Consider the following 19,645-nt stretch of genomic DNA (forward strand, 5'->3'; position numbering starts at 1 on the left):
ACATTCAAATTGTATTATTGCTCTTGAATTAATTACCTGGCACTTCAAATGTTTACATATACAAGCTCTTTAATGGTTTGAATTATGTAACAGCGATACAAAACACATCACATTGAACGCTACAGGATGTAAAAGTTGGGTTATGTAGTACAAATGTGTGATATACACTGAAACAAAGCACAAACGTGGCACCACAGCTCGTATAAACAGTTCAATCTGATATTTATAAACAAGATAAAACATTTCCCCAACTACTTATGAAACACTGAAAAAACATTCAGTATTCCTACAAAACCACTGAGGCACTTACGTTACAGCTGGTCTGAAAATAGTCCCAGCTGTACTTCATTGTAATTATTCCTGATAACTGACAAAAGGAAGCATTGTACCCTAAGATTAAATTAACCACAAGGAGTTGGTCACTCTTCATACTGACAATATACACAGGATAATAGACCGCTAGGCACCCTTATTATCAACGCAGAAAAAAAGGAAAACTTTGGGGCGCTAAATAGATGTTGAGCAATTAATTTAATACTTAACAGACTATATATGGACATATTCTCTTACATCTTTTAGTGCCAGAAGAAGACAAGCTGGTTAAATTCTTGTGGAATCTAAAATTAAACAGTGGTCTGTTAAATCTAATGAGAGATTTGTGTTGCCCAATTTTGATGTAAAAGATGTGCAGGATATTTCCTGTTAAGAATTCTATGATGTGGATAAAAAGTTTGATGTTCCCACGCTGATAGATTCACTGTGACTTGCTGAGGCTTACAGGAGATATCACTGGCTGAGGCTCAGCACAGTACAATGGCATTTAGTGTGCAGTTTGTGATGCTGTATGTCCACATCGAAATGTCTCTTTCTAAATATGACATCCTTGTCTATTATAATAGCAGTGCTGTAGTGAAGTTAGGTGAAAAATTTCAACTATAAACATAAGCAAGCAAACAAACTGCAATTATAAAGCATAAAATTATTGCATACACCCCAATTTCAGCAATGTCTAAAATAAAGGCATTGACCAAAATACATTTATCCAATTAAAATGCACAATGGAGTGTAACATCCCCGTAAAATCCACGAATTAAAAAAGAAAAAAAAAGATCATTCTATTCCTTTGAGGGATTCATTTGTCTCCATATTGGAAAAAACTAAGTAGAGTAACACGGCCACAGCGAGGAAGAACACAAACTGAACCCACAGTGGGATGAGACGTGACGACTCCGGTGCCTTCTTTGGAGGAGGATCTTTAGATTTCATGGGTGGTGAGTTCACGTAGGAGCTTCTGTAAGTGGAGGGCGTGTCGTACATGTGGGGCCTGAAAGGGAATTAAATGCGTCAGTATGTAGTTAAAATTCTCCATCACAAAGAAGCACTACATGTGAGCTCATTTTGACTTGTAAGTCTGGTGTCACTGTTGTTGGTTCCACGACTGTAATGTTAGTTAAGCATTTATGAGGTGACAAACTGCGGTGCTGCCCCCTTTGGGCCAATCAGTGTCAGGTCATATTAGTGTAATGTGAGGGTTCACTGTGTGGTGGTTGGCTCACTCATATTAAGAGTACACAGCAGGATGGAGACAAATATTGTCTCTAATATTCTCTACACCTCAACAGCTTCACAACAACAGCCTTTCCTGGTTACACTTTCTTGTTATGGGTCACATGTCTCGTAACTAACCAATAAGAGAATTACTGAGGCAGATCCAGCAAATTATTTAACTGTTTTTTTTTTTAATTTAAATTGTTTTTTGTTTTTTTTGTTAATTATGTTATTATTTTTCTTATACTGCCCGTGGCTGCAGCACCTCTGTCTGAAACACTGTCTGAGCTCATCCTGAAGAGCCCAGTCTGCTCTGAATTAATGAACTGTAAATTAATATCTTATGTTCCGGACTGCTAGTCAGACAAAACAAGAATTTGTCACCTTGGGCTCTAGAAAACTTGTGCTGGACATTTTATGGACTAAACACTTTATCAGTGGTGTATTTAGAGCCTTTACTTAGAAGCATGAAATAGCATGAAATGGAAATAAAAAGCACTAAAGTAAAGTCAGAAAGGTGACACAACAATTAAGTTTAACCTGAATATACTGATTAGCTGATACCATCTAACACTATATGACTTCATTTAAAGACACTTACTCGTCAACATATTCCCGTCCTCTGTATTCAGGCTTTGATCTTGAGTAGGTTGAGTAGGACGTCCTGTGGAGAGTGACAGAAAACAGTACATATGTTTACCCTCCTCACCAACTGAGTCAACAACTACTGCACAGATTTATATAATTATAACTTACTCTTGTTCATATTCCCGTCCTCTGTATTCAGGCTTTGACCTTGAGTAGCCTGAGTAAGACGTCCTGTAGAGAGTGACATATAACAGTACAGATGTGTACACTCAACAACTGAGACAACAACTGCACAGATTTATATAATTATAACTTACTCGTGCTCAAATTCCCTCTCGCCCCACTCTGGTCTGGACCTCATGTAAGACACACTAGATGGATTAGAGAAAATAAATGACTATATTAGATTCATTTATATTTGCTATGTTGATGAAACTGAAATAGAAGAAAGACAATAAATGTTTGGAGCTGATAATAGAGGATTTGAGGGGAAAAAAACTGACCTGTCTCCCGCACCCTCACTCCTTACCTGCAAAATCAGAAGCAGTGATGTGATGTTTAACAAGACCACTGATATAAACAATCCATACCTATAAGCCTCACTTCTTTGACTGTGGCTGCATTTAATTAACATTATATTTAATGGTTGTATCTCTGACCCTGCAAAGGGACGCCCTCCTCTATCAGATTAGAAAACAATGAGTCCTATTTCATAGATATACAATGTAGGGGATAACATACAGCAAGTGGGTCATTATCTCGAGGGTGATGCATGCCCCCGACGAGAAGCTTCACCCTGTTAGGGTTTATTACACAATAATGACCCACTCGCTGAAAGTGATCCTGCTTATTACACAGCTGCTTCAACAGAATCAATATGACACAAGCGTCTATGATCAGAACTGCTTCCACAGTAGCGGTCTGCTGTTCAGAGCTAACAGACCATAGAAACTGGCCAGTCATAATTGAGTATTCAACAAAGCTGTGTATTAAATACATTTAATTAACTTGATTATGTGTTACAAAATCTATCAGACACTGACCATTCAAACTAAAGGTTAGGAGCTCACAGCAGCAGTGAACTTAAGTAACATTTGACAATGATAGAGATGCACTGATTTCTAATTTCAGGGACAATAATAATGACAGATTTTTAGATGGATCTGTTTGTTTTCCCACTGTCAATACAATGTTTGTAAACAAATTGTAGTTGAGACATAAAAGGCCATTTTTACCATCATTATGCATCATACATGTATTTTCATTTCTTATTAACTAGGCGAGTAAACAAAAAAATGTTGACAGAGATACTTACAGGTGACCTGTAAACATAGGTGACTTCCTCCTCTGAAATGAAAACACAAACATGATGCTAAATGTCAGTGCAAGTGTATTGTGTATGTATCGTCCTCCTTTAATAAAGGCAGAGGCTGATTCATACAATTAAGAACCCATCTGGTTGGCGGCGAACCACCTGATCAACATATTAATATAAACACAATAGCAGCACAGATGTTTCCAGTTGTTTTGCTGGGCTTTATGTATCTGATATGATCATTTGATAAACCTTTATGTGACGCCCCTCCCACTGCCTTGGAGGATGTTCCAGCCAACCTCACCAGGCAGTTTACTGACATAGGAGGGTCGTTGCCTTGATCAAGCTCACCTGGGCCTTCCAGGCTATAAAAGCGTCCTAATGTTTTCACTCAGTCTCTCCCTTTCTACAGCCGACATCCACCTTGCATCATTGCTTTTTGTCTTTGCACCTTCAACACCTCCACAGCACACCTAACACACACCCATGCATGGCATTCATTGCTTACCTACACACTCCATTGTTTATTTAAGACACATTTTAGTGTAACCTTTTGTGTGGACTCCATACTTTTCACATTCACTAAGCCACTGCCAGTTTATGACACTTAAGAATTAATTTCTTGACAGTACAGTTACTGTGGCTCAGTGGCAGAGCGGGTTGTCAATCAATCAGAAAATGGCAGTTCGGTCCCCGGCTCCTCCAGCCTACATGTCGATTAAGACACTGAGCCCCAGATTGCCCCGATGGCTCTTCCAACGGTTTGTGAGTGTCTAAAAAACTGAGTAGCCTCGGCCACCAGTGTGTGAATGGGTGAATGTGATTCGTAGTGTAAAAAGCGCTTTGAGTAGTCGGATGACTAGAAAGGCACTATACAAGTGCAGGTCCATTTATAAAAGGCTAAATATTACAGTTACAAATGTAGATTTTTACTTGACTTTTCACTGATATATATATATATGATTTTAAAACTGTTAATGTCTTTAAAAAGGATACTCAATACATTTTACACATTAAGATAGCCTACATTTCCACATCACAAGGAGTAAGGAGTAATATATAATGTCTTACGAGACACTTGCACCTGTGGTAGATGGATTATGGGAAATGTAGTATGTTTATATTTCTTAAACCAGTAGGTGCCATTAAGGTTAAAGAGGAGGACTCAAAGTCAGGATATGTTGACATGTGTTTTCAGTCTTGACCATACTTTAGACTGGTGCAATGTGAACCACATTTATCACAGTGAAGCTTTACAGTTAAATGCTATTCAGAGTGAAGACGTTAGATGAAAGAACAAATGACAGTTACCCTCTTCTCTGTAGAAAGTTTTGTCAGATGATGGTTTCACTCTTTTCCCTTTGGCCATGGCCTCTTTCAGCTTCCTCTCATACAGACTTCTGGTGGAGTCTGGGGAACAACACAATCCCACATTATGAACATGTGTACACAGAAAACCATAAAGATTTAAGTAGTACATTAGGAGTAAAGTCAGTAACTTCACACAGTTAGAGAGGAGGCCTGTGTGAAGTTATGTGGTGTGAACGTTGGTTCAAAAACGGGCGCAAAGTAACCGTTGAGTGTGAGATCCACTCACCGACCACAGGCCCGTGCTTTATCCCGTACTCATCCAGCAGCTCGCTGATCTCCTGCGCTGATTTACTGCTGAGCGAAGACATTGTTGTTGTGACTTAATTCGCTCGTCAATGTTTCCGAGTTGTGTTGTATTTAAGTGTTCTTGTTTCGGTTTTAGGCTGTTAGTTTCGGTTGGCAAAAACAGACAACAACTATGACTCCTCCCACCGATAATGACCGAGAGCTCGTTTTGTGACGCGGCCGGTAAGGGAAGATCCTCCATGGAGTCTAACGGGAGTCTGGAAGTATGGAACGAGTAAACCCCGCCCTCCTCTGTTGACCCAAGTGTTGAAAACATTCGCCTATCGTTGAATTGTACATCATTTCCGTTTCCGTTTCACACTTTTTATGCTATATTTTTCTTTCTTTTCTTTTTTAAATATTCTTTATTTAAAGAATAAAGCTACATTAACAGCATATACATACGAAGTTGTTCATAACTGGAGAACATATACAAAAATACGAGAGAGACGAACAACAAGAAAACAACAATTAAGTACGAGTTAAAAATCAAAATAATGTATCGGCAGTAGTTTCTATTCTTTTTTATTTCTTTTCTGGTTTCCTTTAAGAAAAGAAACACTAATAGTAAATATTGATATTAGCAGTCAGCTGGTAGTGGCATGATTAATATTGTTTTTAGTGGCAAAAGAAGTTTTCAGATACTTAAGTAAAAGTTGTAGTAGTGCAGTGGAAAAAAATATGCTACTTAAAGGTCCAGTGTGTAGGATTTAGGGTGATTTATTGGCAGAAATTGAACTGAATATAATAAGTGTGTTTTCTGTCGTGTGTTGTGACCTGAAAATAGGAACTGTGTTTTCATTACCTTAGGACGAGCAGTTTATGCAAAGAGCATGGATAACAAGAGGCGAAGCGCCGTTGAATTTTTGCCAACAGCCACTAGGGGCGCTGCCGCCATTTTGGACTGTTGAGCTTGGACTTTTGCGCCCAGACAACATGCAAGATGTCAAGGAGAGAGGAGAAAAAAAGTAAAAGAAAACAGTGTAGTGCAATTAACTGCAACAACTATCAGTGGAACACCCCGCACCTGGCCTTCCACCGTTTCCCGAAGGATCCCGACAGGTAAGAACTCCTGAGGTGTAAGTTTTGAAGTGTTTTAATATCAATTTAATATGCCAGTTTTGGAGGGAAGATAACACTTATATATATGTGTATATATATACACACATATACACATATACACATATACATATGTATGGCCTCTTGGACCATTTATATCAGAACTGATTACTGCTTTAGCATTAAAATATATCATTAAAATAGCCTATATATTATTATTATTATTATTATTATTATTATTAGGGCCCGAGCAGGTCTCTACCTGGGCACTGTAAAAGTTATTATTACTGTCCACTTACTGTACAAACTGTAAATAAATCTTTATTCCTGACTATGTGATGTCGCCATTAATTAATTAATACATTTTTTGGTAGATTGGCTTATGGGGTGATTTTGAAGGAGTAATTAAGTTAATCTTCTCATAAATGGATGTAATATGTAGATATGCCATCTAGGTCGTTTTCCTTCGTTTTGTTTTTTTTAAAGTCTATATTTTGCTTTACAAAAATGTGAAAAAGCAGCTGTGACCAAGCTATCATGAGGTGAGTAGCATTGTAAGCATAATTAATAGCAATATACTTCAGTTTGTCAGTGTGTATTTGTATGCAAGCGGGTCTGCTGTGGTCTGCTGACAGTGGCGGTAGGACGAAACCATGGGCGAGTCTATTGTTATGGGGCGTTCTATTGAGCTTCGCCTCTTGGTATCCATGCTCTTTGGTTTATATCTACATAGGGAGCAGGTCCTCATTTGCGGAGTCCATGTTGCGCTGCCATGTTTCTACAGTAGCCCAGAAGGGACACACTAAACACTGGCTCTAGATAGGGCCATTTGCATTTTTTCGTTTTCGTGTCAGCCTTTGTAACTTGCCTGCCATCCACAATAGGAGCATTTGAAAAACACAGATTTTTTAAATGTGAAACAGCTTTCTGCAGTGTTTTTACCTGATTTAATCACTGGATTTGTTCGTTTTGGAGAGGAGGAGATCTCTGATAATTTGGCTCCCTCTAAAAAACTCTAGAGCAATGAACGCTGAAGGAATTCCAATTGTGAGCTCACACTTGGCACATGGGAGAAGTTTCATTGGTTGCAATCTGCACTCCTCACCGCTAGATGCCACTAAATCCTGCATGCTGCTCTTTCAGATTAAAGTATCAGTATTATCAGAAAAAAAATATAAAAGATAAAACTGCACATTATGCAGAATGGCCCTTTTCAGAGTGTCATTTTTGAGATTATTATTATTATTACTGATAAATTCACAAATAGCAAAGTACAACAAATGTTAACCACTTCACATGCGCTACTGTTCAGTAGTTTAATCTGTAACAATGTGTTGTATATTAAAAGTAAATTTTTAAATGTAAAAACTTTGTAAAAAAAAAAAAAAAATCTACTTACTCTACAAAAAAAAATCTTCATAATGTTCTACTTTGTAAAAAAATAGGGCATTTCCCCCAAAGTATCTAAAAACTGTACTTTAGTGAAGTATTTGAGTAAATGTATTGAGTTACTGTCTACCACACATTTAGGCATGTTTAACTCCGATGTAATCTATTACAAAAAAAAAAATGGGAACACCACTTATCTACAGGTCATACAATTACAAACACAGCATCATCTTATACAAAGATATATATTTATTAAGCTCAAAATTACATATTACAGATAACAGAACACAAGTTTGAATGTTTGCACTTTACATCGCATTTTTACAAGACAATATTTTTTATGTCATTTTGGATATTTCCTTTATTAAATGTAAGCATGTCAACTACTTTTAAGGACCAACATTTTTTTCCCCACTAGAAGAACGACTCATAGCTGAACCAGCCCGCTTGGTCTGTGGCCAACCAGAACATCAGGAGTCCCGCCAGTATCACCAGACCCATCTTCAATGTCAGCTTCAGCATGTTGAAACACTGTAGGGACAAAGGATGAAGAGACTGAAGTAACCAAACTATTCAGGAATAAATTAACAAAGTGAATATTCAGTGAAGGCCGATGAGTACACACTTTGTGTTTCCTGGTACAAATCTGTGCGTTGCCGATATTTGGCACTTTCTCTGGTGGCTCTTTGGTGTTCGGGGGATCACAAGCCGGTGTCACTGGTGGGGTATCGTCAGGCTCCCTCAGTTCCTGTACAAAGCCAAAGTAGTTAAAGATTTAGCATATGTGTTTATATGTATGCATTTTCATGTGTACTAATATGTGTCTATGCAAACCTCAGATGTTTCTGCAGAGCTCTGGTCCTCCTCCCCCTCTGTGGAACTGCTGAGTGAATCTCTGTCACTGCTGGGAAACGAGTAAGCACACGGTTGTTTTTTGTTTGGGTCTGTCGCAGCTCAGGATGTTGTTGTTCAAGACAAAGAAGTTTAACATGTATGAAGAATCCTGCTCACCTGTCAGTTTCATAGTGAATGACTTCAGACAATGGATCTGCACAAAACTGAACTTTAATCTGCCTCCCTGTAAAAATCCACAAATGAAAACAGATGAATTGTTTGAAAATGTTGTTCCATAAAAAGCTTACCTTTCTCATCTTCACTCACCTTCTCTTTCATTCTCCCCATCATCGTCATCATAGAACTTGTAGAAAGCCTTGATTCTCTCCTGCTCTTGCTCCCAGTTCCTGTCATCCTCATACTCGTCGTCTCCTAGCTGTCCCAGCTCGGTGATCCCAGAGGCTTCCGGTTCAGTGTTGAAGAAGAAGCTATCATCCAGGGATCCCTGGTTTGAGGGGCTTGTTGTTCTTAGATCTGAGTAGCTGTTGATGTCTTCTGCAGGACGCTGAGTCAGATCTGAAAGTGGTGTTTCCGCTTCGTCTGCGTCCTCTGTGGTTAACAGGTCTTCAGACAGAATCCTATCAGATGTTAACACGTCCAGATTCCAGTTAATGTTGAAATCTGCTGGATTTGCTCTGTTGAAGTCATCAGGAAATGCTGCTCCGCTCCCACTCTCAGTCTCCTCCAGTTGCTTGTTGCTTTCTTGTAGATACATACTGTCAGAGAGTTCTTCGTCACTCCTCTTTTCTTGGACCTCATCGTCACTGGACGTGTAGAAGTCACTCTCATCTGTCTCACCTTCATCACCACACCCAGTTACATCGCCCAACACATTCTCCACAGTCTCTTTTGCTATAGCTGCCACATCCAGGTTCCTGAACTTATCAGATTCTGCCTCTAAGTCTCTGCTGTACAGATACCCATCTTCCTCCTCATCAGTGTCCTCAGGTGCCCCCATCCATGTTACATCGGCCACAGCTCTATCTCTTTCTAGGTAGGCGTTGTCCTTTGCGGCTGAGCCACTGTCGGATGCACAAGCCGAGGTGTCCGACTGGTGATTGCTCTCTTGATTGTCTCCTTTGTCTTCTACATACTCACATGACGAGAAGTCTGAGGGATACTCTGCAAAACTCTCACCTGCGTCCTGGTGCTCGTCCCCTGAGAAATCCTTCATTTTCTCTACACATTCCTCACTGTCAACTTCAGCAATAAGATCCTGCAGACTTTGCACTGATATTTCTGGAAACTCCAGACTGGCTTTCGCTGGGCCATCTCTGCAAGGGTTCTCAAGCTCCGGTTCAAAGCGCCCAGCGAGAACATTTTCTTCTTGTTCGATTTTCATGCCCTCACACTCAGAATCAGACGAGTCCTCTTCCTTTTCTTCTTCCCTCTCTTGCTCGTCCTCTTCACTCCTGTCACCTCTCATCATCATCTCACCGCCACCTTCAGGGACTCTCTTAAAATAGGACGCCTCCTCATCGCTCTCACCTTGCTCCTCGTTTCTAACTTGAGGGTTTTCAGCACCCTGCGGGGCCAGAGGTTGTCCCTCAGCAAAGATCCTGTCCTCTTTATTACCCTCGTAAAACTCGTCTGTGTAGCAAACTGACCTCAGCAAATTCCCTGGTTCCTCTCCTGTTCCTGTATCCTCTTCCTCGTCCTCTTCATCTTCTCCAGAGGCCGAGCTGTCCTGTTCGGAATCGGAGCTTGTGTAATCCTCCCCTGGTGTTTTGTCCATGCTCGTGACCCTCACACCTTCAAAATCCTCCTCATCGCTTTTATCGTCACACTGCTCTTCATCAACATGTTCAGCTGTGTATATATCTGTCTCCATGTTAGACAAAACTGCAGTTGCTTCCTGCTGCAAAACCTCATCTTCCTTGGTTGGTAAGTTTTCTTGTGTTTTGTCCTCCTCAAACTTTTCATCAAAATTTAAATTCTCAAAATCCAAATCTCCATCAGGAAATGACGGAACAGCTGTTTCTGCAACAACATTTGAAAGTTAAATACTTTAGGAAATACTTACATAAATGAATAAATAAACAAAGGAAATACCACATTACCAAGACATATTTCTTACCTGAAAAAGCACCACTAAGCAGATCAGCAAAACTTTGCTCCATCTTGGCAGCGAAAACAATATTTATATAGTAGAAGTTATATCAAGACAAACATAACTGCTCTGCCCCAGATAATCTGTTCTCTCAGAAAGGAAGAGCGCGCAAAGTAACTCTCATCTGTTGTCGCTGCAAGTGGCTTCCTGTCAAACAGACGGTGCACAAATTACACATTCAAACTAATACATTCAGTTAAATATATATAACTACAAATGTTAACATTATACAAGGCTTACCGTGAAACTGAAGATAATCAAAATGTGTAAGAAGTGACTAAAAAGGTGTAATCACAAAAGTAATGTTTTGTGCTGCTGCAGGAACTTACCTTCATGAGCTCATGAAATGATGTCAGCTTTGATGTGGTTTTGGTTTCAGATGCAAGTTAACTCCAGCAGCCGAACACGCAGTTCCTTCATGCTGAAACAACTCATGTTTATTTGTGTCTTATGTAAGTGAGATGAGTGCAGTGCCAGTTTGAGAACGAGTACAGTCATTGTAAAAGAAGAAACATTATCAGTGAATATTCTGTTAAGAAAATTGATTTATTTTGATATCTAAAATCAAATAAAACTGCAGTTAAAATGAAGACATCCTGGTTAGCAGATGGTTGTCCTACAGCTCATTGCGGAGGAGGTAGCGGTGATTGGGCTTCAGGTCAACCTCTACAGGAAAATGATCACTCACCTCAAGAGCCTAAAGGTGCCATCACAAGAACAGAATTAATGTTCATTATATGTAAATAACCAAGTTAAAGAAAGTTTATTTTTTAACACCTTTACCTCTTCCTCTGTGAGATGGAAGCTCTCTTTAAAGTTGAATGGTTGGGCTGAATCTGGCACTATACTGGAGATTATCTCACGTCCATGGACAATGATCCTGATTGGACATGTAACAACCACATTTTAAGGCATTACCCTGCCCTTAAAATAATCAGACACACAAAGTAATTGCTCGGTACAAAGTCACTGACCTGTCATAGGCACAATGTGTCTTCTCACGGACAGTAGTGTCCTGCTCATCTCCAATTAGCCAGCGAAATTTGGGGTCACTCCTCAAACGCACAGCTCTCCAGCCCTTGATGGTGACGTAGTTGCAGCCGGCATTGAGGTCCCCTAAGATCATCACATTCTAAGTGAATGAAAGGAAGCAAAAAAAGGGAAGTTCAAGAGATTAAAATCACTCATATGTGTGATCATATGTGGAAGAGAGAAACCAATATGAGGCTAAAACTGACCGACATAGATTAGAAAAATAAAACAAAATACATAATAAATAAAATAATAATAAATATTTAAATGATGGCAATGATGATGATGATGTTTAACCTACATCAGTCCTCCACTTCTTGTAAATTCCTTTGAAGACCGTGTACAGTTCATCAATCTCCTTCATGGCATTTCTGGGACAGGTGTGATGTCCAATCAGGACAAAGTCCTTCACCACTGCAAACAAAGAAACAAAAAACACACATACATACAGACTTAAGTCTTTTCCAGGTTGTGGTCATAATTGGGATACAGTGTTTACATGGAACATATAGAAACCTTATTATAGATATCCCTGCACCCACAGTGGTGGACTGTATCTAGGTACATTTACTCTCATTTACTTGTAGACCTTTAAATATAGTTTGATGTTCAATCTTTTACACTTTTACTTAAGGAAAAAGTTGAATGCAGGACTTTGGCTTGTAACAGAGTATTTTTACACATTGGTATTGCTACTTATGCTTAAGTAAAAATCTGAATACTCGTCCCACCACTGTGTATATATAATTATAATATTATCCAGGTCCCTAATGGTCTTTTATTCCTCACAGTCCAGTAAATCTGTCAAGTATGAACCCAGCTTGGTTTCTGGCTGCCTGAACTCTGCTGCATTTATCATTCTACTCAATTTAGCTTTCATCTGACCATCAGTTGTGACTGAGAATGAGCCACATAGCATCCAGGTATCTTAAAACCAGGGAAAGAAAGTCTGTCTTGGTGAAACTGGCCCCAGATCATAACTGCAGTGTGTGCTAATGTGCAGTTTATTTTCTTGTATGATCCCAAAGATGCCTTTTGGTTCACTGTACATGTTGTAGGGGAGTGAAAGCGAACGATGAAAGGCTCTCTGGAGAAAACATCCGTTTCATTGGTCCCTTCTCCTTCCAGTTTAGGATACTGATATTGCTCTTTGACCGTCAGCACATTGTTCCTGTAGAACATGAGCAAGAAAAAAGATGACGTTAAGGATGTTAAACTAACCGTTAACAGCAATGGGTCATGTTTTATATATGTTACCTGTAAATGTAGACATACTGCTCCTTGTAGGTCTTCCTCCCCAGCCTTTCACTTTCCACATAGGAGTATGAGTTGGATTTGTCAAATCTGCTGACAACACCATCAGTTAGTTGAAGATGTGACATAGGCTTCACCTGATCTTTGAAATTAGCAGTTTTGGAATCAAAGAAAGTTTGTACCTGTTAAGATCCTTAACCAAAGTTTGTATTGCTGCTCCTTTAGAGTCTCGGACCTCTTGAATAAGACACAAGTCACACCGAGACAGAATCTTGGGAGCAAAAGAAAAGACAAAGATCCATCAGCTGTTTAGTATCGTGTGGATGTTGCTCTATAATTGTTGTACACATACGGAAAAGTACCTGTAGTAGAATCCCCATAACCTTCTTGTTGTTTGCCTTCGATTCACCGAAGCTCTGAACATTAAAAGCGCAGATTTTCAGCGAAGATGTGACGTTCAACACGCACAACCCCGCAACAAACAGCAGAACTGCAGCCCTCATCTTGTAGAAGAATACCACTCTGTAAGTAAAAGAGAGTTTAGCAAGATCCTCTCAGCCATGTTGTGAAACATGTTACAAAAACCTCCTCACTCATCTTCACCTACACTTTACAGCCTCTTACCGTCAGTGCCAGTTTCACCAGGAGACTGACCTCCAGTCCAGCAAAGATGCATCTCTTCAATGAGCTGCGGTGTATTTGGGGAACATGCAGGTAAACGTGATTGAAAGATCTATGCGGTGGATGTGCTGTGTCAGTGCCTGTTGAGAATGGAGCTTTATCTGGAACAGTTAAAACCACTGAATACAATGAACAATGGTGTGTTTTTGTCTCTGAGTTTGAGTGTTATCAGACAATAGACGGTGCCGTGTGTCATGTCTGTCAGTTTCATGAACATTTGTGTAGAATTTACAACATATCGTTCTATCATTTTAGCACACCTGGTAGTTACCACACAGTGCCATCACATCACTGACACTGTTAATGCTGAACACTGGTGCGGTGCTAACTGTGATGCGGAAGGCTCTCACACATGTCAACACAACTACTACAGCCTTCACTACTACTTCTGCTATAACCATAGTGTGCCTGTGGTATACAGACTCGATTGACAAAAACAATTATTTTATGTCACTTAAATCCAGAGATGATAGGAGTATTTAACCTGAGAGCTACTACATTTTAAAAAGCATGTAAACATCAAATATCAGTGTCTTCAGTGATACCTTCTGCTGCTCATAGTAAAATAATTAATTCCAATAACACTTTATTTTTGAGCTGAGAGAGTATTTTCAATGGTGGTGCCACAGATACTATCACCATAGTGCTTCAGGTACTCCTGTAATATCACATCCAGCATCTGGCTATCCATACTGGCTCCTTTCATGGAGCCATTTTCAGTGTGGGCTGTTTTGTCCTCTCCTTGCAGGACTTGTCAAACAGCAAGCTTTACAGTAATTCAGCACAGGTGTTACTATGTTATCATGTACTGTATATACCCTCAGAGATGATGATCTTTGCTTAACCACTGCATTTTCTCTTTCGCACTGACTCACACACAGCATGTGGCTATGAACATCAATGATACAGCTCACTTCAGGCATGTCCAGAGTCCAGCCCAAGGGCCAATCGTGGCCTGCAGCCCCCAGCTCGTAGTTCAAAATACACTATGTATGGCCTTGGTTAGTCAAGCAAGCTCACTTTGCTTTTTGTTCATTCACCTCACGATGCAGGGATATTATACAGTTTGTAGACATACATCAAGTAGGAACTACGCAGGTGGAACTAATGGGTTTTCACAAAAAGACGGTAAATTGTAAATAAATGGTTTCCTAACAGCAGATATTTCCTTCTAGCAGACATGGCCACAGCAAAGAAATGTTAATTGGACAGTGAGGGCCACCACTTTCAGGAGCGGTGGAAAGTTGAGGACTTTTACACGTAAAGATCAAACAGATAACCCCTATGATGCAAGAGGCAGCTGGCTCTTCAGGTATTTTCACATTATCTCATCTGGCCTCCATTCAAAAAAGTCTGGACACCCCTGTCTGCCATAGTCTGGCGACCTGTCCAGCGTGTATTCCGCCTCTTGCCCAGTGTCAACTGGGATAGGCTCCCCCCGCAACCCACAATAGGATAAGTGCTTACGGAAAATGAATGAATGAACACTTGACAAAAGCTTATCTTGTTAAAATGCAATAACAGAAACATTTTATGTACCGGTTAAATGTACTGCAGTGAAGCACATTTATTCAAGCACTGCACTAATTTTGATGTACGTACTTGAGTATTTCCATTTTTTGGCTCCTTGCTACCTCCACTTTTGAACATTTCAGATGCAAATATTGTACATCACTGCATTTATTTTACAGCTGTAGTTTTTTTTGCAAGTGTCATTTTTACATAACATACATGGTGAATTGTTAAAATATGTTGCATCATTGTAGATTAAACTACCCAACAGTATAGTAGTTCTAATTTGTTCCGGCTCAACCAGCTGTCATGGATGGATTACCAAACAGGCCTACCGGACACAAGCCCAGGAGTCCAAATTATCAGGGCCCCCACTGAAAAATCAAGTTAACATGTACCAACCAGGAAGAGACTCAAAATGACCATAAAGAGACTCAAAATGACTTCAAAGAGACAAAACAACAATAAAAAGAGTTAAAACCACCACAAACTGTGTTGCGTCTATTAGGCTTTCCATTAAATATTGCCTCTTAATAATCCCACCATTAATAATCTGAGCTCACATTTCAGTGAATGTCACCCCTGAATCTTTCAGTTTTGCCAGCATTAACTCATATGAGACTATAACAGTCATGAGTTTGTATTTTTCCAGTTCCTTAGTGTGATCCTGGCAGCATTGAGGAAGCCTGCAGGACATGACCCAAACTGTGCCTTTGTAAGTCCAGCTGGTAGAACTGATTTGTCTCTAAGAGGGCAAAAATGTGGCGTGCTTGACAAGAGCTGATCCAACTATTCCTCAACTGCTCCAACCACTTGTGTCCAAATGAAGAAACCAGCTGACTGTCCCACATGAGGCGTAGAAACATACCCGTAGAACTCAAACATTTCCAGCAATTTTCAGAGCTGCTTTTACTCAAGTAAAGGATCAGGACTGACATCTTCAAATACTTGACTACTCAAATGTTAATTGTTTTCACTATATTTAATTACAATATATTGATACGGAAGGGAAATAGAGTCTTGCAGATTTTAGAGGACACGTGTGGATGAGTCCAGTGGTGCATGTGAATTTTTAGTTGTAGGATGAGATCTTACCCAAGGGGAATAAATGTTGGCTGGTGGATGATTTGTTTAAGATGTAACAGGATATAACTCTTCACCAAAGCGTGGTCCTTCTTCCCAAAGTCTTCGCCATGGAGATATCAGATATCTTGCATGAAGTCAAAGCACCACAAACTCAGTACTCCAACCACTGACTTTATTCAATTTCAAATCGGTATCATCAAGACTAAAAATGTTTTTCAAAACAATTCAACAAACAGTGACATTTGTTATACTAACAATGTTTCTTTATTTCGTACAATATAAAACTCTAATGGCTCTTTTATTGAGTTTTTTCTCTCCCCATATTCTTTTATTGAAGTTGGCAGCTGAGAGAATAATGTGTTGTCTTTTTGTGTTTTATATGGCTTTTTAACAATTCATGGTGGTGCTTCCCATTAAATACGCTGTTTACAGTACAGAGGATACTTCCTGTTTTTCTTCTCCTGACTATTATTATCATTGACTCACAGTTTCTTAAAACGTCATTTATATCAGCCAACTTGTGATAGTGCTTTTCATTTGCAAACATGTATCACTCTGGAAGTGGTCTCTTGTATCTGAACTTTCTGCAAACTCCCTACACACATCACCACAACACTTTCACACACACAAACACACACACACACACGTTGAGTTCCAAGTCTAAAATTGCATGAAATTAAACCATATTAACTACATCCTAGAAAAAAGTCATATTTTAAAAATAACACAACAACAAAAACAATGTTCCTGAGCAGTGACAACATCATATCGGTCTAAAACAGCCTGAGTGTTGAGGAGAGGCCATGTCCATGAGATAATCTTCGATACGTCTCTCTATGTCTGAGTACAGGTCTTCAACTTGCTCCCTGAAAGGAGGATGCCACAGCCACAACATGGCAACCCCTGCCACAGCGAGAAGAAGAAGGAAAAACACACACACCTTCCACCAGGAGCCACATCGTGTCTACACAGAGAGGAAAGAAATGTCACAGTTAAATATAGTAACATACACATTATATATAGAAATGTACGTATGAGCGGGGAATCGTTACTGCTGATGTTGTGTTTGAGTTGTTTTTAGTCACTGCAGCAAAAATGAGGCAAAATAAATTGGTACAGAAAATGTGACAATGACAATGTAAGGGCAAATGACATAGCAAGGACATTTAGTTTCAAATTCTCCTAAATGCACACACACACACTGCTCACCGATCTCCTGCGGCGGTGACTGAGTTGCCGGAGCTCGTCCCTGCACTGCGACAGCCGGGCCTGGCTGGACTTACACTCCTGCTCCATGGCCTGCAGCTCTGTCTGCAGCTCCTCACACTGCACACACACACACACACACACAAGCCATATGGAAGGGACACATATGTAGATCATATAATTTACATTGTAAGTGATTGTTAGAAAGCTGTATGTAAAGCCAAACATGGCAAAATGTGCCTTTAGCTTTAAAATGTCTCCCAGAAATGAGAGCAATAATATGAAATGCGTCTTCGTAAATATATTTAATAGATTTGATACTCAGTCAGTGAAACCTGAGTTAATTTAAGATTAGATTTTTCTCAATGGCCTGCATCAGACTTTGCATATCACTGTAAATGAGTGGAAAATTATCTTTGATTCATCCAGTGTGAATTCATGAATATCTAATGTCAAGTTAAACAAAACACAAAGCGTGTGTATATGCATCAGTACACTGTGACATCTCCACCTCACCTCTCTCTCTTTGAGTTGCAGTTTCTCCTGAGTGTGACGGAACTGCTCCTCCACCTGAGAGTCTCTCCTCGCTGTCAGTCGTGGCTCTGCCTCCTCTGACGTCAGAAGCCCCTGCATCAGGAAGTCCTGGCTCTCATTGCTGCCATCTAGGAAATAGAAAGCAGTTTAAATAAATCATCCATCTGCAGTATTTTAAACATTACGAAGAGTACTCAGTATAAAAACATGACTCTAACTGTCTTGCCTGTAATGTGCTGGATTTCCTCCCTTAAAATCTGGTTGTCCTCTTCCAGAAGGCAAATGTTGTACTGCAGCTCCTGCCTCTCTTGTCTCAATGACACCACCTCATCCCTCAGCGCGGCCTCTCTGGCTCTGGACAGCTGCTCAGGACACACATGTTTCTCACATTCATTTACATTAAAAAATGTCTGACCATCCACATTGTCACAGACTGCCTTACCTCCACTTGGCTGTGCAGCTGTTGCAGCTGCTCATTACTGAGGTGCTGGTTCTCCTTTAGTTGTGCAGAGCTCAGCTTCAGCTCCTCATAAAGACTCTGCCACCTCCGGGCCTCTGCCTTTGCTGTAATTAGCGCTTCCTGCTGGCAAAAATACAAAATATCTTTGAGATTTATGTACTGAACCTGACTTCTTGATATATCAACAGCAAAACCTGTCGCCAGAAACCCCAAATAAGTCAGTGACATTGATGTGTCTCTCCCCAAAGTCAAATAGGTACACTGTGGTTGTGTATATGAAAAAAATAGATATTTGACCTGCATTGTCTCAGCCTTGCTAAGTGCCTCAGATTTCTCCTGTGTGATCTTCTGCAAGGCAACCAGGGCCCTCTCCTCATACAGCAGTTTCTGCTTCTCCATCTGTATCACCAGTTTCTTCACTCCATCCTTGGGCAGCTTCTATAAGGACACAACGCTGAGATAAACCTACAAACACTCACAGGATGAGATGCAAACCAAAGCCACAGAGCCGCGCTCATTTGACGCTATCACTGTATGACACAGTGAAAGTGTAGAGCAGATTTGCTGTTTTCGGAAAGACAACAGGTTTGAGTTATCGCAAAGATATAATGTAAAAAAGAAAGATTAAAAATACCCAGCAGTTGCTGTTTTTACCACCAGCTGCTGTTCTTACCTGCAAGTAGACTTGCAGCTGCACCTCCAGAGACTTGATCTTGTTTCTCAGCAGGTCTTCACTGCAACGAGCCTGTGTGGGTTAGAAAGGAAATGACTGACTGTCACGCTGCCTACGGATGGAAAATTAATGGTTCATCAACCAAAATCTGTCACAGTATGTTCTTTCACTGTCTGCACTCACTGGTGCACAAAGGGAACTTGCAGCATCAGTGAGCCTCAAGAAAGATCACAATGACTGCTCGTGTTTTAGCATTACACTGTCATTAGTTTGGAAAATAACACATAAGTTGCCTGATGATAACATACCTGACTGAGAATGAAAAAGCATAAATTATTTAAACTACTCTAAATCCTCAGCTGCTCAAATTCAAATTGAAAAACAATAAAAGGGGAACACCAATATTTCCCCTTCATTCATTAGAGCCAGAGTAAAAGAGAGCTAATGAGGATGCATAGCACCTATAACAGCTGCTGACTGTCACGCCCTTCCTGTGTAAGAATGACAGCTTTCATTCGTCCTGTGCAGTGTAGGCTACAGCGGAAGCAGGAAGCTCCAAACCACAGACTGCATAGGCCTTCCTGAGGAAGCAGCCACCATACACTGCTGTGTGCACGACTGTGACAAATTCATTTTCAGTGGAACATC

At 40.1% G+C, this 19,645-nt stretch overlaps 4 protein-coding genes across 6 annotated transcripts; all 4 read right to left on the reverse strand.

Moving 5' to 3' along the window:
- Positions 1-51: 51 nt before the first annotated feature.
- LOC125891687 (emerin-like) lies at positions 52-5,328 on the reverse strand. The gene is made up of 8 exons (XM_049581106.1): positions 5,049-5,328; positions 4,763-4,861; positions 3,452-3,483; positions 2,640-2,665; positions 2,454-2,507; positions 2,305-2,367; positions 2,150-2,212; positions 52-1,324 (listed from the first exon to the last, which is right to left on the reverse strand). Exons 1-8 carry the CDS (start codon positions 5,128-5,130, stop codon positions 1,111-1,113), a joined length of 633 nt encoding a protein of 210 aa, XP_049437063.1. The 5' UTR covers positions 5,131-5,328; the 3' UTR covers positions 52-1,110.
- A 2,485-nt stretch (positions 5,329-7,813) lies between these two features.
- Positions 7,814-11,019, reverse strand: si:dkey-183p4.10 (dentin matrix acidic phosphoprotein 1). Of its 3 annotated transcripts, none has more exons than XM_049582022.1 (7): positions 10,889-11,019; positions 10,527-10,706; positions 8,717-10,429; positions 8,567-8,633; positions 8,390-8,456; positions 8,181-8,303; positions 7,814-8,086 (listed from the first exon to the last, which is right to left on the reverse strand). In XM_049582022.1, exons 2-7 carry the CDS (start codon positions 10,567-10,569, stop codon positions 7,970-7,972), a joined length of 2,130 nt encoding a protein of 709 aa, XP_049437979.1. In that variant the 5' UTR covers positions 10,570-10,706; positions 10,889-11,019; the 3' UTR covers positions 7,814-7,969. The 3 variants fall into 3 exon arrangements, with proteins under 3 accessions (XP_049437979.1, XP_049437977.1, XP_049437978.1); XM_049582020.1 differs by having other exon boundaries at positions 8,390-8,459; positions 10,889-11,018; XM_049582021.1 differs by lacking the exon at positions 10,889-11,019 and adding an exon at positions 10,800-10,863 and having other exon boundaries at positions 8,390-8,459.
- Positions 11,020-11,138: 119 nt separating this feature from the next.
- dnase1l1l (deoxyribonuclease I-like 1-like) lies at positions 11,139-13,519 on the reverse strand. Its single transcript, XM_049582023.1, has 9 exons — positions 13,470-13,519; positions 13,208-13,367; positions 13,028-13,116; positions 12,849-12,935; positions 12,641-12,762; positions 11,893-12,005; positions 11,534-11,691; positions 11,343-11,439; positions 11,139-11,256 (listed from the first exon to the last, which is right to left on the reverse strand). The coding sequence occupies exons 2-9, from the start codon at positions 13,346-13,348 to the stop codon at positions 11,176-11,178; spliced, it is 888 nt and encodes a 295-aa protein (XP_049437980.1). The 5' UTR covers positions 13,349-13,367; positions 13,470-13,519; the 3' UTR covers positions 11,139-11,175.
- A 2,742-nt stretch (positions 13,520-16,261) lies between these two features.
- On the reverse strand, positions 16,262-19,635 carry LOC125891581 (TRAF3-interacting JNK-activating modulator). Its single transcript, XM_049580957.1, has 8 exons — positions 19,306-19,635; positions 18,998-19,069; positions 18,622-18,762; positions 18,307-18,444; positions 18,091-18,226; positions 17,847-17,992; positions 17,334-17,450; positions 16,262-17,088 (listed from the first exon to the last, which is right to left on the reverse strand). Exons 3-8 carry the CDS (start codon positions 18,721-18,723, stop codon positions 16,888-16,890), a joined length of 840 nt encoding a protein of 279 aa, XP_049436914.1. The 5' UTR covers positions 18,724-18,762; positions 18,998-19,069; positions 19,306-19,635; the 3' UTR covers positions 16,262-16,887.
- Positions 19,636-19,645: the final 10 nt, after the last annotated feature.

Source organism: Epinephelus fuscoguttatus, linkage group LG7, assembly GCF_011397635.1.
Source record: "Epinephelus fuscoguttatus linkage group LG7, E.fuscoguttatus.final_Chr_v1".
Lineage (NCBI taxonomy): Eukaryota > Metazoa > Chordata > Actinopteri > Perciformes > Serranidae > Epinephelus > Epinephelus fuscoguttatus.